The sequence below is a fragment of the Ornithorhynchus anatinus genome, chromosome 6 (genome assembly GCF_004115215.2).
Source record: "Ornithorhynchus anatinus isolate Pmale09 chromosome 6, mOrnAna1.pri.v4, whole genome shotgun sequence".
NCBI classification, from domain to species: Eukaryota; Metazoa; Chordata; class Mammalia; order Monotremata; family Ornithorhynchidae; genus Ornithorhynchus; species Ornithorhynchus anatinus.
In genome coordinates this window covers 16810698-16828985 of record NC_041733.1, presented here as the reverse complement: position 1 = coordinate 16828985, position 18288 = coordinate 16810698, and the positions used below count along the sequence as shown (strand labels likewise).

The 18288-nt window shown below is 48.4% G+C and overlaps 1 protein-coding gene across 5 annotated transcripts in view; it reads right to left on the bottom strand.

Moving 5' to 3' along the window:
• The window catches only part of PHKA1 (phosphorylase kinase regulatory subunit alpha 1), a 63669-nt gene that overhangs the window by 30696 nt on the left and 14685 nt on the right, over window positions 1-18288 (bottom strand). For all 5 annotated transcript variants that reach the window (XM_029067607.2, XM_029067608.2, XM_029067610.2 and 2 more), the window contains exons 7-18: window positions 17520-17618; window positions 15279-15425; window positions 14510-14563; window positions 13450-13572; window positions 12036-12131; window positions 10901-11008; window positions 9241-9319; window positions 8211-8345; window positions 6760-6869; window positions 4824-4968; window positions 2344-2422; window positions 923-1089 (exon numbers count right to left, since the gene is read on the bottom strand). In XM_029067607.2, the coding sequence (XP_028923440.1) occupies window positions 923-1089; window positions 2344-2422; window positions 4824-4968; window positions 6760-6869; window positions 8211-8345; window positions 9241-9319; window positions 10901-11008; window positions 12036-12131; window positions 13450-13572; window positions 14510-14563; window positions 15279-15425; window positions 17520-17618 (1342 nt within the window). The remainder of the gene's footprint in view (window positions 1-922; window positions 1090-2343; window positions 2423-4823; window positions 4969-6759; window positions 6870-8210; window positions 8346-9240; window positions 9320-10900; window positions 11009-12035; window positions 12132-13449; window positions 13573-14509; window positions 14564-15278; window positions 15426-17519; window positions 17619-18288) is intronic.

The following is an 18288-nucleotide window of genomic DNA, read 5'->3' as shown; positions in this document are numbered from 1 at the left end:
TAGGATGCAGATAATTGCCCTGGCAATAATACTCCTGGTCGTTGACAAGGCATTTTTGTGCCCAAAGCCCATTACCATTCCTAAACCCACCCTGTCCATGACTTAAAATAGGTCCTTTTTTTTGATCCTCATACAGGGAGGAAATACCCAGTGTGGGTTGGGAGGCTTGTTCAACCACCCAGAGAGAACCAGAACAGAGACAGAATCAGAGTGAAAAAAAACCAAAGCAAAACAGTTTCCTCACTTCCTAGCCATTGCTCTATTTTCCAGAAAACCAAAGCGCCTTTAAAATAGCGGTTGTTCATTCGGAATGGCTAATCATGGAGTCCGAGAGATTTGCTTCTCCAGGAGTGGGCCAAGTGGACAAATAGAAAGCTTGTTGTTCTTGAACCTTCCGGTTTGGCTAAAAGAGGAATTCACCACCCCCTGGACACTGCACTAACACTTTGGGTTTAAAAGGGCAAGCTCATGGAGCCATCGCTTCAACACCTGAAAAAAAGGCCTAAAATGGGAGAGGTTTTTTTTTTTCCTGACTGAAAAAAAACTCTTTTTCATGCCACTCGCCAGCCTAAGTCACTTTCAAAAAAAAATGTAAATCTTCCTCACTGCACACAGGATTCTTCCTCAAAAATGTTTTATTCCTTGTTGTGGTCTCATCTGGAAACTACCAATTCAGGAATGCAAAGTCACCTTGCCCTTCTGGGGGACTTCAGGCCCTACAACCCGGAAAACTCCAGAAACAATAGGCAGAAAGCAAAAATAAGCAGGTCAGTAAACCGTTACAGGAAGACCAAAGTAGAAAGCTTTAAGAGCGGGATGAGTGTGCTGGAGGGTGAGACTTTTTACAGCGGTCACCTTTTAAAGGAATGTTTAAAACCTCTGCCTTGCTCCCCAAAGAGATCCTTAATTCTAGTCTCCTTACCTTTATCAGTGGGGTCAAAGTCATTCATCCAGTCTTCAGAATTTAAGCCACTGTAGTTGTCCTCAAAGCTGTCACCGTACAGCTTTTCCTCATGCCCAGGGTCCATGAAGCTCAGGTGTGTGCAGCATGAAGTCGTCAAGAACTCTGACAACTTACCTGTTTGAACCCTGAAAATTTGAGAGGGAGAGTAAGGGAAAGTAAGTAAGGAACACACAGTTATGAGTAAAAGTTTGAGCCATCTGAGGGCTCTTGAAAGATCCGGAAATCGTCGCCCAATCATTAGAATAAAATTAATAATAATAATGTTGGTATTTGTTAAGCGCTTACTATGTGCAGAGCACTGTTCTAAGCGCTGGGGGAGATACAGGGTAATCAGATTGTCCCATGTGAGGCTCACAGTCTTAATCCCCATTTTCCAGATGAGGTAACTGAGGCACAGAGAAGTTAAGTGACTTGCCCACAGTCACATAGCTGACAAGTGGCTGAGGTGGGATTCTCAGCCACTCCTTTCCTCCCCCAGAAGCTCACTAATAACTGGATAAACCACTATTTTCATTCATTCATTAATTTGAGCGTATTTATTGAGGGTTTAATGGGTACAAAGCAGTGTATTAAGCTCTTGGGAGAGTATAATATAACCATAAACAGACATAGTCCCTGCCCACAGTGAGCTTACAGTCTACAGTCTGCTACTCTGTCCTACTTCAAGACATGAACAAAATACAAGAGTCCTGACTCCAACTCAACTACTAGAGTTTTCTGCTGTGTACTTTGGGCAAGTCGCTTAACTTCTCTGTGCCTCAGTTATCTCATCTGTAAAACGGGGATTAAGACTGAGCCCCATGTGGGACACCCTGATTATCTTCTATCCACCCTAGCACTTAAAACTGTGCTTGGCACATAGTAAGCGCTTAACAAATACCATCATCATCATCATCACCCTCAATAAGCAGTAACTAAAACGACCAATTTTACGTTTCATTAAGTGCTCACTGTGCACTAAGTGTGGGTGTAGACACAAACAATCAGGTCGGACACGGCCTCGGTCCGACTCAGGGCTCACGGTCCAAGAGTGGAGTGAACAGAAATTACATTGCCCTTTTACAGATGAAGAAACTCAGGCCCAGAGAAGTTAAGCGACCTGCCTGTTGGTCACAGAACAGGCAGAGCGGGGACTAGAACCCAGATCTCCTGACTCCTGATCTCATGTTCTTTCCATGAGGTCAGGTTGCCTCCCTCCTTTTTAGATTTAGAACTCTTAGAGGTTTTGGTCGGTAAAACCCCGAATGAAGCAACAAGAAACTCTAATCAGAACAGGATTCGATTAATTCAGGCTGAATTCTGTCCCAGGGCGGGTCTGCCCACGACCTATCAGATCCCTCCATACCTTACACGCAAAACAGGTTGCAGGGGCCCCTTACCTTGCCCCGCCAAAGTACCCATCCTGCATTTTCCTCAGGGTAGCCAGGACGGCTGAATTTAAAGCAGTTCCAGATTTGTCTTCGAAGGAAGAGAGAGAGAAAAATGTTTGAGATTGGAGCCAAGGCCAGGAAAAACCAGCACGAGTTTCAAACCCAATTGCTTATGGTGACACTTCAGGCAAGTGTGACCCCTTTCTGAAGGCCCCCGAGGGGCCGGGATCATCCTGCAAATATCTCTCTCCCCATCACCCCCTTTTTTGCCCCCCTTAACCTCTTCTACTTGCCTGCGTTTCCTTCTCCCTGATCTTAGTACCGCACCCTCTCCTAGCCTCCGCTCCAACCATCATGCACAAAATTACATCCTCTCCAGCTCAAGTCACGGTCACATCGCTAGCAGACACATACAAGCCTTTAGGGGATTTTGCCTAGAAAACCTGGTTCAGGCTTGGGTTCTGCCTGGACACCGGCCACCAGCCAACAGCTTGACACAAAGCCAACTGCATCCGGAAAGCCTGATCCAGGCAAAGCACTTCTTCCATGCCCACTCGTCAGAGGGCACTTTCATGCCAGTAGAGCAGATGGGCAGGATCTAGATCTAGAAAATGCCCTCCGCTGCCCCAAGGAGTTGAAAATCTGGCTGGTATGTAGCTAGTGGCCCCAAATCCTATCCCATCTCTTCTTCAAAGCCTTATCAAAGGCACATCTCCTCCAAGAGGCCTTCCCTGACTACGCCCTCCTTTCCCCTTCTCTCACTCCCTTCTGTGTCACCCTGACTTGCTCCCTTTGTTCATCCCCCGTCCCAGCCAAGAGCACTTCTGTACATATCTGTCATTTATTTATGTATATTAATATCTGTCTCCCCCTCTAGTCTGTAAGCTCACTGTGGGCAGGGAATGTTCATTCATTCATTCAATAGTATTTATTGAGCGCTTACTATGTGCAGAGCACTGTACTAAGCGCTTGGAATGTATAAGTCGGCAACAGATAGAGACGGTCCCTGCCCTTTGACGGGCTTACAGTCTAATCGGGGGAGACGGGCAGACGAGAACAATGGCAATAAAGAGAGTCAAGGGGAAGAACTTCTCATTAAAACAATGGCAAATAAATAGAATCAGGGTGATGTACATCTCTGTCTTACTGTACTCTCCCCAGCGCTTAGGAGAGTGCTCTGAACACAGTACTCACTCAATAAATACTGTCTGTGGGGTCTGTGTGCCAAGGCTGCTCTAATCTTTAGGGAGAAAAGTCCGCTGCCTGCTGTCCCGAAGGCTGAAACTTCCTGATGATGTGACCTGAATCCCTCGATGTCTGCCTGGCTTTAGGCAGGGGATTCTTTCGCTCCCGTGAAAGGCGAGGTTGCCAGGCAGAGAACAACAAAGCCTTTCAGCTAGAGTCCAGCGAGCAGTGCCAGGAAAAGGGAGGGAATGAAGAAAATGAAGAACTTTCTCACTTTTTATCTCCTAACTCATGGGGGCTCGGGACTCACCAGCCCACTCCTCAAGGACTTCCCCAGAAAGTGAGTTCTTGCAAGACGTCGGTTAAAATCCACCTCTGCTATGCTGGGTTGCTGCCTTACAGCATATGCATATTAGCAAAGCTTCATCAAGCTGAGATCTCGGGAGTTGATGCTGGTTAGGGCAGGAAGTTGCTTTATTTTTATTATTTGCTAGCTTTGTGCCTAAAACCATCCTAAGCATTGAAGTGACTATTAGATAACGAGGACAAACACAATCCCTGACCCAAGTTGGGCTCAGAGTCTAACGGGAGAAGCAGCTTGGCCTAGTGGATAGAACACAGGTCTGGGAGTCAGGAGAACCTGGGTTCTAATCCCGACTCTGCAGCTTTCTGCTGCGTGACCTTGGGCAAGTCACTTAACTTCTTTGGGCCTCAGTTACCTCATCTGTAAGAGGGGGATTCAGGCTGTGACCTCCATGTGGGACGGGGACTGTTTCCAACCTGATTAGCTTGTATCTACCCCAGCGCTTAGTTCGGTGCCTGACACGAGTAAGCATTTAAATACCGTAAAAGAGGAAGAAAGGGTGGGGGGAAGTTAGACTCGTATTTAACCACCATTTACAGATGAAGCAACTGAGGCCCATAGATGTGAAGGGACCAGCCCCAGATCACAAAGAGGACAAGTGGCAGAGTCGGGGATTAGAACTCGGTTCCTCTTCCGCCTCTAAGGGCCCGTGTTCTTTCTGCTAGAGTCGATCAGTTAATTGTAATTACTGAGCGCTTACTGCGATCAGAAGGGCACTGTAGTAAGCACTTGGGAGAGTACAGTATCGCAATAAGTGGATACATTCCCTGCTCACAACAAGCTTACACACGGCTTCTCAGCTTTCTCCTGAAACCAAGAGTCTGAAGGGTTCAACCAATCCTCAAAGTTCTAGCTTAGTCTTGGGGTTTGTGTGGACACTCACACTGTCTTCTACCCAGCCCCCATCACCCACCCAAGCCCCGGCCCCAGCCCCGCTTACCGAGCATGGTGTGGGAAATTGGGAAGGTGATGGTGGGCCGCCCGGTCATCCTCCAGCGGCTACAGAGGTAGGAGAGGTCCGTGCGTAGCATCTCCACGATCATCTTGTTGTCGAGCGCCAGGTAGAACTGCTGCTGGTCGATGAACTGGGGCGGGAGGAAGGGGTGGGGGTGGGGAGGAGGCAGGAAGGGTTGAAATGACCTGATCGCCCTCCCCATTAAAAGCCCCCAACGCTCAACGAGTCTCTGCTTGGCGAACGGACCCCGGGCAAGATTCTCTCATAATAATAATAATGGTATTTGTTAAGCACTTACTATGTGCCAGGCACTGTAATAAGCACTGGGGTAGCAAATCGGGTGGGATGCAGTCCATTCCCATTCCTGCTCCATTCGGGGCTCCCAGTCTCAATCTCCATTTTCCAGATGAGGTAACTGAGGCCCAGAGAAGTGAAGTGACTCGCCCAAGGTCACGCAGCGGACAAGAGGCGGATCCGGCATTAGAACCCATGACTTTTTGACTCCCAGGCCCGTGCTCTAGCCACTAGAGAAGCAGCCTGGCTCAGTGGAAGGAGCACGGGCTTGGGAGTCAGAGGTCATGGGCTTGAATCCCGGCTCTGCCACTAGTCAGCTGTGTGACTGTGGGCAAGTCACTTAACTTCTCTGTGCCTCAGTTACCTCATCTGTAAAATGGGGATTAACTGTGAGCCCCACGTGGGACAACCTGATCACCTTGTATCCCCCCAGCGCTTAGAACAGTGCTTGGCACATAGAAAGCGCTTAACACATACCACCATTATTAGTATTATTATTATTATCTACCCCAGTGCTTAGAACAGTGCTCTGCACATAGTAAGAGCTTAACAAATACCAACATTATTAGGCCGTGCCGCTTCATATGCTCCTGGAGGCTCTCAGACCTGCTTCTGGCTCCAGTCCACAGTGGCTTTAGTTAGCAATGTGAGCCCCCCCGTGGGACATGGACTGTGTTCAACCTGATGAGCTTGTCTCTACCGCAGCACGTAGCACAGTGCCTGGCACAGTGCCTGTACCCTCTTAACAAATGCCATGAAAAAAAGCAATGTCTACACGGAGGCCAAATCTTCCAGGCCTTTTTGGCACATCGACTTCCATCCAGTCAAGACCATCTCTTTAACAGGTAAAGCAAAATGCGCACACTTTATTGTAGGATTGTTAACCGACAACCTAAAATAATAATAATAAGCATGGCATTTGTTAAGCTCTATGTGCCAAGCACTGTACTAAGTGCTGGGATAGACTGAGAAGCAGCTTGGTCTAGGGGAGAGAACATGGGCCTGGGAGTCAGAAGGACCCGGGTTCTAATCCCAGTTCTGCCCTTCGTCTCCCGTGTGATCTTGCAGCGTGGCTCAGTGGAAAGAGCCCGGGCTTGGGAATCAGAGGTCGTGGGTTCGAATCCCAGCTCTGCCACTTGGCAGCTGTGTGACTGTGGGCAAGTCACTTAACTTTTCTGTGCCTCAGTTACCTCATCTGTAAAATGGGGATGAAGACTGTGAACCTCACGTGGAACAACCTGATTACCCTGCATCTACCCCAGCGCTTTGAACAGTGCTCTGCACATAGTAAGCGCTTAACAAATACCAACATTATTATTATCTTGAGCCCGTACTCTATTAGGCCATGCTGCTTCCCTGCTATCCACCCCGCTTCAAACACTCTTTTCACAAATCCCACTCCCAAGGCGGGGCACACCAGTTCCACCTCAAGTCTTCTCCACCCTCTTTATGCGGTGGAATCAACCAGGTTCCAGCATCTATTCTATCATGCCTTACTAGTCAATGTTCGGGACGCGCCCAGTCAGTGATCAAGCGCTTAGTACAGTGCTCTGCGCACAGTAAGGGCTCAATAAATATAACCGAATGATCTTTCAGCTGATCGAGGCTCCCTAGGCTGTTGACTCACCTGTGGAGTGAAGGCAAAGATAGTCTTTCGGATGTCGTAAAGTTTGGACGTCCCGAGGACTCCCATGTGCCGGTAAGGTCTTCCACTCAGGTTCATCCTACTGTTGCGGCCTGAGACGGGACGTGGGTGGAAACGGAAAGATCAACGTCCCGTTATCTGGGTCCGCATCTTACAAAGCACGAGAACATGAGACGGGCCCAACTGGGAACTCGGGTTTCGGGTTTATGGTAGAATCCATTAGTTATGGTATTTATTTAATATTAATAACAGTAATAATGGTGATGATGATAGTATTTTAAGTGAGACGCAGTGTGGCCCAGTCTGAGAGTCAGAGGACCTGGGTTCTAATCCCAGCTCCGCCACTTGGCTGCTGCGTGACCTTGGGCAAAACACAACTTCTCTGTGCCTCAGTTACCTGCAAAATGGGGATTAGGAATATGAGCTCCATTTGGGACAAGGACTGCGTCCAACCTGATTAGCTTGTATCTACCCCGACATTTAGTAAGCGCTTAACAAATATCACATTATTATTATTACAAAATAAGCAATTAAGACCCAGTCCTCCACCTAAGGTGGGAGGCTTCTGTGCTTCAGCCCCTCCCACTAAGAGAGCTCTGCATGCGGGCCTTGGGCCAGGCTATCCAAAGACAGGCTGAGGGCAGTTCCTTACTCTGATCTCCTCGGACTTTTCCACTGTAAAGCCTGGGATGTGCCGTGGAGGCAGGGGAAGAGGAGGAAACAACTGAGGATGCATGACCCCATTCCTCCCCCTCCAGAAATCGGCTTGTCACTCAACCACTCAATCATTCGACAGTATTTATTTGACCACTTATCGTCTGGGTGCAGAGCACTGTACTAAGCACTTGGGAGAGTAATATAGTAACAACTGTGGTATTTGTTAAGTGCTTACGATGTGTCAGGGACTGTACTAAGCGCTGGGATAGATACAAATTGTCAGGTGGCTCACGGTTCTGTCCCGCATGAGGCTCACAGTCTTAATCTCCATTTTACAAATGAGGTAACTAAGATCCAGAGAGGTGAAGTGACTTGCCCAAGGTCACAGCAGAAAAGTGGAGGGCCGGGATTAGAGCCCACGTCCTTCTGATTCTTAGGCCCAAGCTCTATCCGCTAGGCCAATGCAACAGAGACACATTCCTTGCCCACAAGGAGCTTACCATCTAGAGGGGGAGACACACATTCATATAAATAATAAAAAAAAGGAGGCTATGGACATAGGTACAGGGGGGCTGAGGGAGGGGCGAATAAAAGGAGCGGATCCAAACATGAGGACGCCATAGAAGGGAGCGTGAGAGGAGAAAATGAGGGCCTAGTCGGGGAAGGACTGGGTACAGCACCGGCCTTAGCTCGGACCAGGCCGGCCCAAACTGGACGACAACCCCGACAGAATTCCACTGGTAGCCCGAGTGCCGCTGACCGTCAGCATCTCTCACCCAGGCTGGCGTAAATGTGGCTGAGGATTCGGGCCGGCTGTACCCGGATGGGATACACATCCGCAATCGTCTCCACCTCCAAGTCGTGCTTCTTCAAGATGGCCTTGATCTCCTCCGACTCGGCTAGAATGGACACTGGAGGGAGAACCAGGGGACAGGGAAGAAGGAGTCATCACGAAGACATTCTCTTCCCGAGGAACTTTGCCTTTGTTCCCCAGATTTTACTAGTGAATAAAGGTGACTGGACAAGGACACCAATGATAATTGCTTCCGGATATATACATTTTTAAAAGGGAAGAGTCTGAGCTCCACAGAAAAATGTGTGGCTTGTAAATGTTCCCTCTAAAAGGAGGATGATCTGGGAGCTCTGGAGACCCAGATTGTGCCCTATAACTGAGTAATTTAATAGATGTGGCAGATAACTGCAATAGCTCTAGGCTTCAGCCATAACATCCACGAGATGGATTTAATGTGCGCTGCCGATAGCTAGCGCTTACTGTGTGCAGAATACTGTACTAAGCGTTTGGGAGAGTGCTATATAGCAGAGTTGGTAGACACGTGCCTGCCCACAAGGAGCTTACAGAGGGAGAGACAGACATATATTATGGATCTATACGCGAGCCCTGGGGAGCTGAGGGTGAGGTGAAAAAACAATAAAAATCCAAGTGCAAGAACAATGCAGAAGGGAAGGAAATCCTCCCTCCAGATGCTTTTCAATACCCCCAAAAGCAATCTAGACTGTTTGCCCTGTTTGCTCTGCAGACACAGCGGATGACCAGCACTTTTGGAAATCAAACTAAACCAAATCTATTCATTCATTCAATAGTATTTATTGAGCGCTTACTATGTGCAGAGCACTGTACTAAGCGCTTGGGATGAACAAGTCGGCAACAGATAAAGTCCCTGCCGTTTGACGGGCTTACAGTCTGGAGTCCAGGAAGCAACTAAATGAGGTGACTCAAGTAGACGTTACTACGCTTTCCTGAGAGATGGATCTATGAGGTTCTGGACGGGACAAAGACACGCCTACCTTGGACCACCACATCTGGTTTGGGGACGGTCGAAAATCTGCGATTCAGGGGGTCAATTTCACCAGGGGCTAGAAATCCCTGAATAAAAAGCAGGAACAGCCAATCAGTCAGTGGCACTTACTGGGCGCTTACTGTATGCAGAGCACTGGACTAAGTGCTTGGGAAAGTACAGAACTGATAGACACGCTTCCCGCCCCCCACGAGCTTACCGTCCCAAGGGGGAGACACACATTAATGTAAATAAATTGTGTATACAAATATAAATCTCAACAACTTTCAAGGTCTACAGGTTTATAGGAGTCAGGGGACCTGGGTTCTAAACCCAGCTCCTCCACTCACTACTGGGTGATCTTGGGGAAGTCATTTAACTTCTCTGTGCCTCAGTTCCTTCATCTGCAAAATAGGGATCCAAAACCCGCTCTCCCTCCTACTTAGACTGTGAGCCCCATGTGGGACCTAATTATCTTGTATCTCCCCCTGCACTTAATAAAGTGCTTGGTTCATAGTTAGTGCTTAACACATACCACAGTTATTAATATAACTACACTAGTCAAAAGCCTACACCAATAGGTGAATTCAGGAAAAAACACCACAGTTCAAGAGCTGAGGCGGCTGCAGCAGATGTGAACTCACTATTGATGGAAAAATTCAAAACCTTACACTCACCCCTAACAGAGTCATTAGAAAAAAATGCCAACGACCGTCATGTCATATCTCCATTCAACTTCTTTTTTAAAAAGATTCAGAGGCAGGTATTTTGGATGCACTTTCAACCATGTGAGGCTTCCCTACCCTGGCGGTACAATTTCATTCATTTTATTCAGCTGTATTTATTGAGTGCTTGCTGTGTGCACAGCATTGTACTAAGTGCTTGGGAGAGTACAACAGAACAATAAACAGAAAAATTCCCTGCCCACAGCGATCTTACAGTCTAGAGGGGGAGCACAGACTCACACACACTCTTCAACTCCTGCCCCCTCTCCCAGCCTCTTGCAATTAATCAGTCAGTAGCATTTACTGAGGGCCTACAAGTTTTGGATATGCAATCCAAATACCATAATTCCATTCATTCAACCTTGCTAAGGAACAGTACTCCTCTGCTTCTCTGATGGCAATTCTGGCTCACCAGAAATCACTGTTCTCAGATCTTTACAATAATAATAATTGTGGTATTTGTTAAGCGTTTACTACGTGACAAGCACTGTACTAAGCACTGGGGTGGATACAAGCGATCAGGTTGGACACCGTCCCTGTCCCACATGGGGCTCCAAATCCTCACCCCCAGTTTACAGATGAGGTAACTGAGGCCCAGAGAAGCGAAGTGACGTGCTCAAGGTCACACGGCAGACAAGCGGCCGGTCAGACAACACGTCTGTTTTTCTCCTGAAAAAATATTCCTCATTCTTTCCTCACTGGTCATATCTCATTAGTATTTAGAACCCAGGTCTCCTGACTCCCAGGCCCTGGCTCTTTCCACTAGACCACGCTGCTTCATTCTTCTGCGGCCCTGGACTTAGGAAGCAAACGGATTCAGGAGAGAAGAGAAACCAATAATCAGACTTCGGGAACCCGGCCTAGCTTGGCGGTCACAACAAGATACCCAGCGATTGTGGAAGATAGAGAGGAAAGGGAAAGAGCCCGGGGGTGAATGTCCCGTACCTCGGCCATCAGGCTCCCCAGGATGTAGAGGGATTGACCCCACATGTGCGGGAGCTTGCCCTTGGGCACTCGGTCCACAGAATGGGGGTTCTGATACTCCTCATCCACCTGCAAGACACAAGCTCAGTTAATAACTGCAGACACATTGAGCCCATCCAGGTGGAACTCGGCCCTCTGAACACCCGTCGTTCCCCTGCTCCGCCCCCCGTCCCCCACCGCCCTCCTTCCACTCTTTCCCTTGCGTCATGGTGCTTCTTCCATATTTCTACGCCAGAAGAGAAATGCTCCCTCTCATCCCGTACCAACAGATTCTGCTCTATTGTACTCCCCCGGGGCCCTTCGTGGCCTAGTGGAAAAGCCCGGGCCTGGGATTCGGAAAACCTGGGTTCTAATCCAAGCTCGACCACTTGTCCGCTGTGTGACTTTGAGCAAGTCACTTGACTCTTTGGTGTCTCAGCTTCCACATCTCGAAAATGGGGATTAAGACTGTGAGCCCCATGGGGGACAGGGACTGAGTAACCTGATCAGCTTGTATCTATCCTAGCGCTTAGTACAGTTCCTGGCACGCAGTAAGGGCTTAATAAATACCACACTATTACTATTATTGTTGTTATTTTAGTGCTCTACTGCTCAATGAATACCACTGACTGACTGCTCCCTTGGGCCTTCAAGTTAAGCTGGGCCTAGGGCTCTGGAAGGTCATTCTGAGGAAGAAGGGTCAGAGGATGCTACTGAACCCCTGGTCCGCCAGGTTCTGCTTAGCCTCAGAGTTCAATCCATTCCAGTCTTCAGTGACAAACCTCTCACCTGGGGCTAGAGTACCAAAAGGCTGCCTCTTGGGAAGGCAGCAGCACTGATCTGTTCCTGCACTTCGGTGATCCTAGGAACTAAGACTCTCAAATCCAGGCAGCCGCTTCAGGAGATCATGTCCATTCCCCTCTTTTCTCCCCAAATCCACAGCTCCTGCCGCCACCCCTGCCCGTGTCACTTTGGGTCTTCATTTGGGTAATCACTTGCCTCTAGTGCTAGTTGAAAAATCCCCCTAAATGTGATCATGAGGATATGGAAAGAACTCAGACAGTTGCCCACCCACGGCCTTTTCGCCAACCGGTTACAGCCGTGCTGACCGACTCACCTTTTCCGGAGGAACGCTGTAGAGCTCCGGCAAGAGGCGAACTCCATTCTTTCCCTTGATGAGGACGCCTTCGAGTGCCTCCCTGTACTCCTGAACCTGCAAAAGATGGGGAGGAGGGTAGGGAGAGCCTCGTTACTTCTCTTCAAAACATTTCTAGAATCAGGCCTTTCACATCTACCAATCATCTTCCCCTCAAAACATCTCTAAAATCTGCCCTTTCGCTTCTACGAACTTTCCCAAGCACTTAGGACAGTTCCCTACACGCTGAAAAGTGCTCAATAAATACCACTGATTGAGAGAAAGAGGGCAATGGACACTCAGGAAGTAATGTCCAACTAGGGAGCGTACAAAGCAATTTACAGACAGGTCACTCCCCTCCAATCAGTCAGTGATAATTACTGACCATTTACTGTGTGCAGAGCACCGTACTAAGTGCTTGGGAAAAAATATAATAACGTTGGTAGACGTTACCCCTACCCACAAAGAGCTTGTAGTCTACAGGGGACGACAGACAAAATAAATTACAGAGAGGGAAAACAGTATAAAGATATTTACATAAGTATTGTGGGGCTGGGATGAGTATTCAATTGTGTAAGGGCTACAGTGCTTAGTACAGTGCCTCACACATAGTAAGCGCTTAGCAAACACCATATTTACTATTTCCGTTATAGTCAAGTGCATAGTCAATGCAGAGGGGAAGGCGGATAGAGGAAACGAGGCTTTAGTGAGGGCGTCAATTTGGAGATGTGATCTTAAAAGGTTATGAAGGAGGAGAGAGAGGTTGACTGTCAGATTTGATGGGGGAGAAAAAGTCCAGGCCCAAAGGAGGTCATGGGCAAGGGGTAGGTGGTAGGACAGACAACTCTGAGGTACAGAGAGTAGGTTGGTGTTAGAAGAGTGGACTGTGTGTTGGGTTGCAGTAGGAAATCAGCAAGGTCAGGAAGGAGGGAGAGAGCTGACTGAGTGCCTTAAAATTGACGATGAGGAACTTGTTTGATGTTGAGGTGGATGGGCATCCATGGGAGGTTTTTGAGGGAGGGGGAGGATCATTTCAAAAAAATGATCCAGGCAGCAGAATGAAATATGGACTAGAGAGGGGAGAAACAGGAGGTAGGGAAGTCAACAAAGAGTTGATGCAGTAGTCAAGGCAGGAAGTGATAAGTGCTGCCTTTAGGAGGCAGGAGGGAAGCTGGAATTTCTCTCATTTTACAGTTGAGGTAAGCTAAGGCACGGAGCAGGTCAACGATGGTCAGCGAAGAAGCCAGAAAGGGCCTCCTGCCTTGCAGCTCAATGCCTGAAAACAGAACAAACTGTTCCCGGTTGGATGGACTGCCCACTTGCACCCAAGGACAGCGACAGCCTAAACCTTTCTCCAGAGACTGCCCGACCAGCTCGAGGACGGCGCCCACGTTACCTGCTCTGCGTTGCCACCGAAGACCCCGTCCAGGATGAAATACGTCCAAAACAATGGCCATTCACACTCAATGTTCTCAAACAGTTTCAGCTCAGCAGGTTCATAATACAGACGATTAGGATCCTGGGAGAAAAAAAAGTCAATCCATTAGGTCACTCCACTCAATTAGAACAGTCCCTTTAGCCTAAGAAGTTGGTAATGGCCCTTTCATTCTTGGTTATCTGTTTTCCCTGAGGGCCAAGGAACAGAAGATGCACAGTAAAAAAAAAAAGCCCTGTTGAAAAAATAATCTGGGAATCGGAGCAGTCGTTCCTTTTGGAACTTACCCTCTTTGTTCTAAAAAGAAAAATCACTCACCACAGAGGGTCAGTTAAGTCACTAGTTCGGACTCTGTCACTGCAGGTCAGTGTCTAAACCAGAAGTTACTCAGGGAATCATTATTGCGACGCCAGCCTAAGCCACCATCTCACAGTCTGCGTTGTGTTCAAGTACACTTCTATCTTTTCTAATTATCCAACTCAGAGTCCTGCCAACTGCCATATCGTCAGCCAGCCAACTCAGGCTGGGTTCTATCCATTTTTCCATCTCTCCCCCTCCAACCTTCTGTACTTCAATTTTTTAAAAGTTAATAGGGCTTTAGATAGCTGCCTGGAGCCTTCAAAGATGCTGCCTTGCCAGAAGATCTCAGAATGACGTTGCCTTGGTCGCTTTCTCCCAGTTAGTATCTGATGCGATTTGGGGTAAGGAAGCTAAATAGATGCCAACTACCGTGCCCCAGAGCCATCCTGATAGCCATGACAAAGTAAAAACAAAGCCATCTCCCACAGCTCACCCTCATCAGAAGAGCCCAAGGCGTCTCAGATCAGTTTTAAGCCTAACTGCCAAATTATAGCAGGGCAGGAAACACCTAAGATGGCATTTTTCATGCCTCAGTTAGGAACATTCACAGATGGGGAAGATCGTTAGGAGGAAAACTTGCACCTTTCTACAGAGCTGAAAAAAAGAGGTGGAGGGGAGGGGTGCCTTATTTGAGGAGAATGAATCTCTTCACGGTTTGTACCTCTTTGGGGGTTTTGTATCCATCTCGGAGAAAGCGGCAGCAGCCGTAACGGCCCTGGGGAAGAAAAGAGAAGAGTCATGGTGAGTCATTCTGAAAACTTCTACACTGTTTAGAAAATGGTTCATACTACACTTTAGGTCACCAGAACAAGACAGGCTAGCATCAGACACAGGAATTCAACATGACCAGATCCTGAAAAGTGGGACATGGCCACTGTGATCCCCAGGTGCTCTGAACCTTTTCTTTTTTTTAAATGGAATTTAAGTGTTTACAGTGTGCCAGGCACTGTACTAAGTGGCAGGGTAGATACAAGATAATCAGGTTGGACACAGTCCATGTCTTGCACTGAGCCCACAGTTCTTAATCCCTATTTTATAGATGAGGTAACTTGAGGCACCGAAGTCAAATGACTTACCCAAAATCATCCAGCAGAAGAGTGGGAAATCAGGATTAGAACCCAGGTCCTTCTGACTCCCAGGCCCGGGCTCTATCCACGAGGCCACTCTGCTTTTTCGGAACTCTAGGAATGGGCCGGTGCCTTGCAGCCCAGGCCTGACAAATCCACTCCCGCCAGAAAACGGAATGAATCCTCTGCTTTTGCCCCCACCGTTTAAATCCGCCTGGGCAGATCAGAGCCCTGTAGGTCTCACCTTTGTTTTAACTGTCCGTCAATACCTCTGGGGCTACAAGATCCACAGTGAAGAAGTTGATATTTCCTTTTTAGAACGACTCCTACTTGGGAGAGGCAGAGACAGTCGGACAGATTTACCTGGAGCTTGGATACGATTTCCTGTTTGGTTATTTCCACCAACTGGCTATCTTCTACTGCGAACGCCGGGAAAGAGATGACCGACAGGACGCTTGCATCGACCTCTTTGGATGTTGAAGCCCGGGGCAGGATCGAGTGAAGGATGGACTGAGAGAGAGGAAATGGGACATAAGGACACGCGATATGCCATATTGGGCCAGACTGGTCAACCCGATCCAATCACTCAATGGCATTTATTGAGTGCTTACTACGTGCAGAGCACTGTACTACATGCTTGGGAGAGTACAACAGCATTGGTAGACACGTTCCCTGCCTACAAGCTCACAGTCCAGCCCAGTATTCTTTCAACCACCAAGGACGCACCCTTCACGAAGTTTCTAAAGCCTTCTGGAGTCTATTGATATTTTTCGGCCAGCACGACTTCCCGTGGTAGACTGCGTAACCCCCCTCCCCGCCCTCTGTTGACATTAGTAAGCTCCTTGGTGTTATAAAACTGATGGGTTGTATTTCAAAGGTTAGCTCAGGGAGGCTCTCTAAAAGAGCAAGCCAATTTGTGCTTAGGGAGTAGCTCTGGAGAGTGCTTGGAAGTCTTAGACACTTGTGGAGTTGGGTGAAAAGTGCAACTGCTTTTCTCACCAGCTTTCAATCCTACAGCAAATAGCAGGAGAAAAGTCACTTGAAGAAGCTAGCGGGCAGGGGGAATCCACGTGTTAGGAAGGTCCAAATGGAATGTCCGGCAAAACATATATACACCTCCACTTATAGGGGTCTAATCAGATGCAAAGTCAAAATTCACCACGCCAACAGGCGAGGACTTGACTTTCCCAACACAGACAGCAACACCAGCTTGGCCTTGAGCAAGATTTGAAGAGATACAAGTCCACCACTTCCCCACGCTGACCCCTGAAACATTCAACCCTGCCGTCGGCCTGCCTCTTTTTATAATGGTATTTGTTAAGCACTTACTACTTGCTAGGCGCTGTATTAAACACTGGGGTATATCCAAGCTAGTAGGTTTGGACACAGTCCATGTCCCTCCTGGGGCTCACAATCTTAGTCCCCCTTTTACAGATGAGGTAACTTAAGCCCAGAGAAGTAAAGCGACTTGCTCAGGGTCACACTTCAGACAAGTGGCAGAGCCGGGATTAAAACCCAGGTCCTACGGACTTCCAGGCCCGTGCTCTATCCATCAGGCCACACTTCTCTTCCACTACAGTGCTGCCACAGGGCTACTAACTAGGAACCCTCATGTGGGAGAGAGAACATGGCGGAGTAACTGACAGAGGTTGCCTAGGGAGGAGCCGGTGGAGGAAGGGAGAGACTCGGGCTTCTAAGAGCAAGCAGGGCTGAGTCCAAAAGCGCTGGGCAAGCCCAGACATACCTCAACCACTGGAGATTCTGATGAATTAATCACTGAAATTTATTGCTTATGCTGTGCACAGCACTATACTAAATGCTTGGGAGAGTATGATATGAAAAAAGAGTTTTGAGTGAGCTGGGGGAGCCTTGATATACGTCAAGCCAGCAGAGCATTCTGAGGAAATCAATGGTATTTATTGAGCACTTATTCTGGGCAGAGGGAGGGGAGTATACAAAAAGAGTTCAGGCCTAGACAATTCTTACTTCAAGAGTAGCGGAGGAACCCGTCTCAAGTAGTGAGAGACTTTATTACTCATCCTGGGCATGATGCTGAGCCCTCTGACACAGGTCTCTTGCTTCTGAATTGTCTTTCGCCAGGTCTCTCCCTATCGAATTTGCTCTACTGTACGCTTTCCCACCTCTCTCAGGGTCGCACCTGGAGAATTCCCAGTCCTCTAACAGTCTCGGCTACAGGAGGGAGAGTCAAGCAGAGGCCTACCCACTCCATTTCTAGCTCGGCCAGTGGTTAGCGAGTGGAAGGCTACGAGTCAAAACTCACCCGTGGTGGGTAGCAGCAGCACGGGAGAGAGTCGAGGGCGGAGACTCAACCTCACTGCACGGAAGGAGGCGATGGTAAACCACTTCCGCATTTTTACCAAGAAAACTTTCTGGATCCACTGCCAGAATGATGGCAGATGGAGGTGGGGCGTTCTGGGAGAGATGTGTCCCCGGTGTGGCTACGGGTCAGAGACGACTCAACAGCCTAAGACAAGACTCTTTCCCGGTGCTCAATACGGTGTCCTACAGATGCTGGACTGACTGACCGAGCGAGCCAGGACGCCTCCCACCCCAGTCTCCGGTTAGCTCTGCAGACGCGCTCACCTGACAGTGCTGCACTTCGTCGGACAGGACGTGGATCACTGACTGAGGACCACCTTTCACGCCAAACAGGTTCAGCTCATCCAGGGCTTCCAACGCTGCCTGGGAACAGGAGGGAAGGACACGAGTACCTCAGATCAAAAAAATTATAATAATAAAAGATACATGCCCCACCCCCACCCCCAAGTCCCAAGTCCCACAGAGCTGTGCCGAGAATTCTAGCCACTACTACTAATAATAATGACGGTATTTGTTAAACATTTACTATGTGCCAAGCCCTGTTCTAAGCACGGGATTAGATACAAGGTAATCGGGTTGTCCCATGGGGGGCTCGCAGTCTTAATCCCCATTTTACAGATGAGGTAACTTTGGCACAGAGAAGTTAAGTGACTTGCCCAAAGTCATACAACTGATTAGTGGCAGAGCCAGGAGTAGAACCCACGACCTCTGACTCCCAAGCCCGGGCTCTTTCCACTGAGCCACGCTGCTTCTCTGAAAAATAGCACCACTCAGTGCCCACAGGCAGCTGATTTTTAACCACTATCCCTGTGGATGTGTTCCCTTTGGGCACCTGATACTGAACACCCCCCATCAGCCCCACAGCACTTATGCACACATCACCTAACTTCTCTCTGCCTCAGTTTCCTCATCTGTAAAATGGGGATTACGACTGTGAGCTCCATGTGGGACACAGACTGTGTCTGACCTGATTATCTTTTATCTACGCCAATGCTTAGAACAGTGTTTGGCACATAGTAAGTGCTTAACAAGT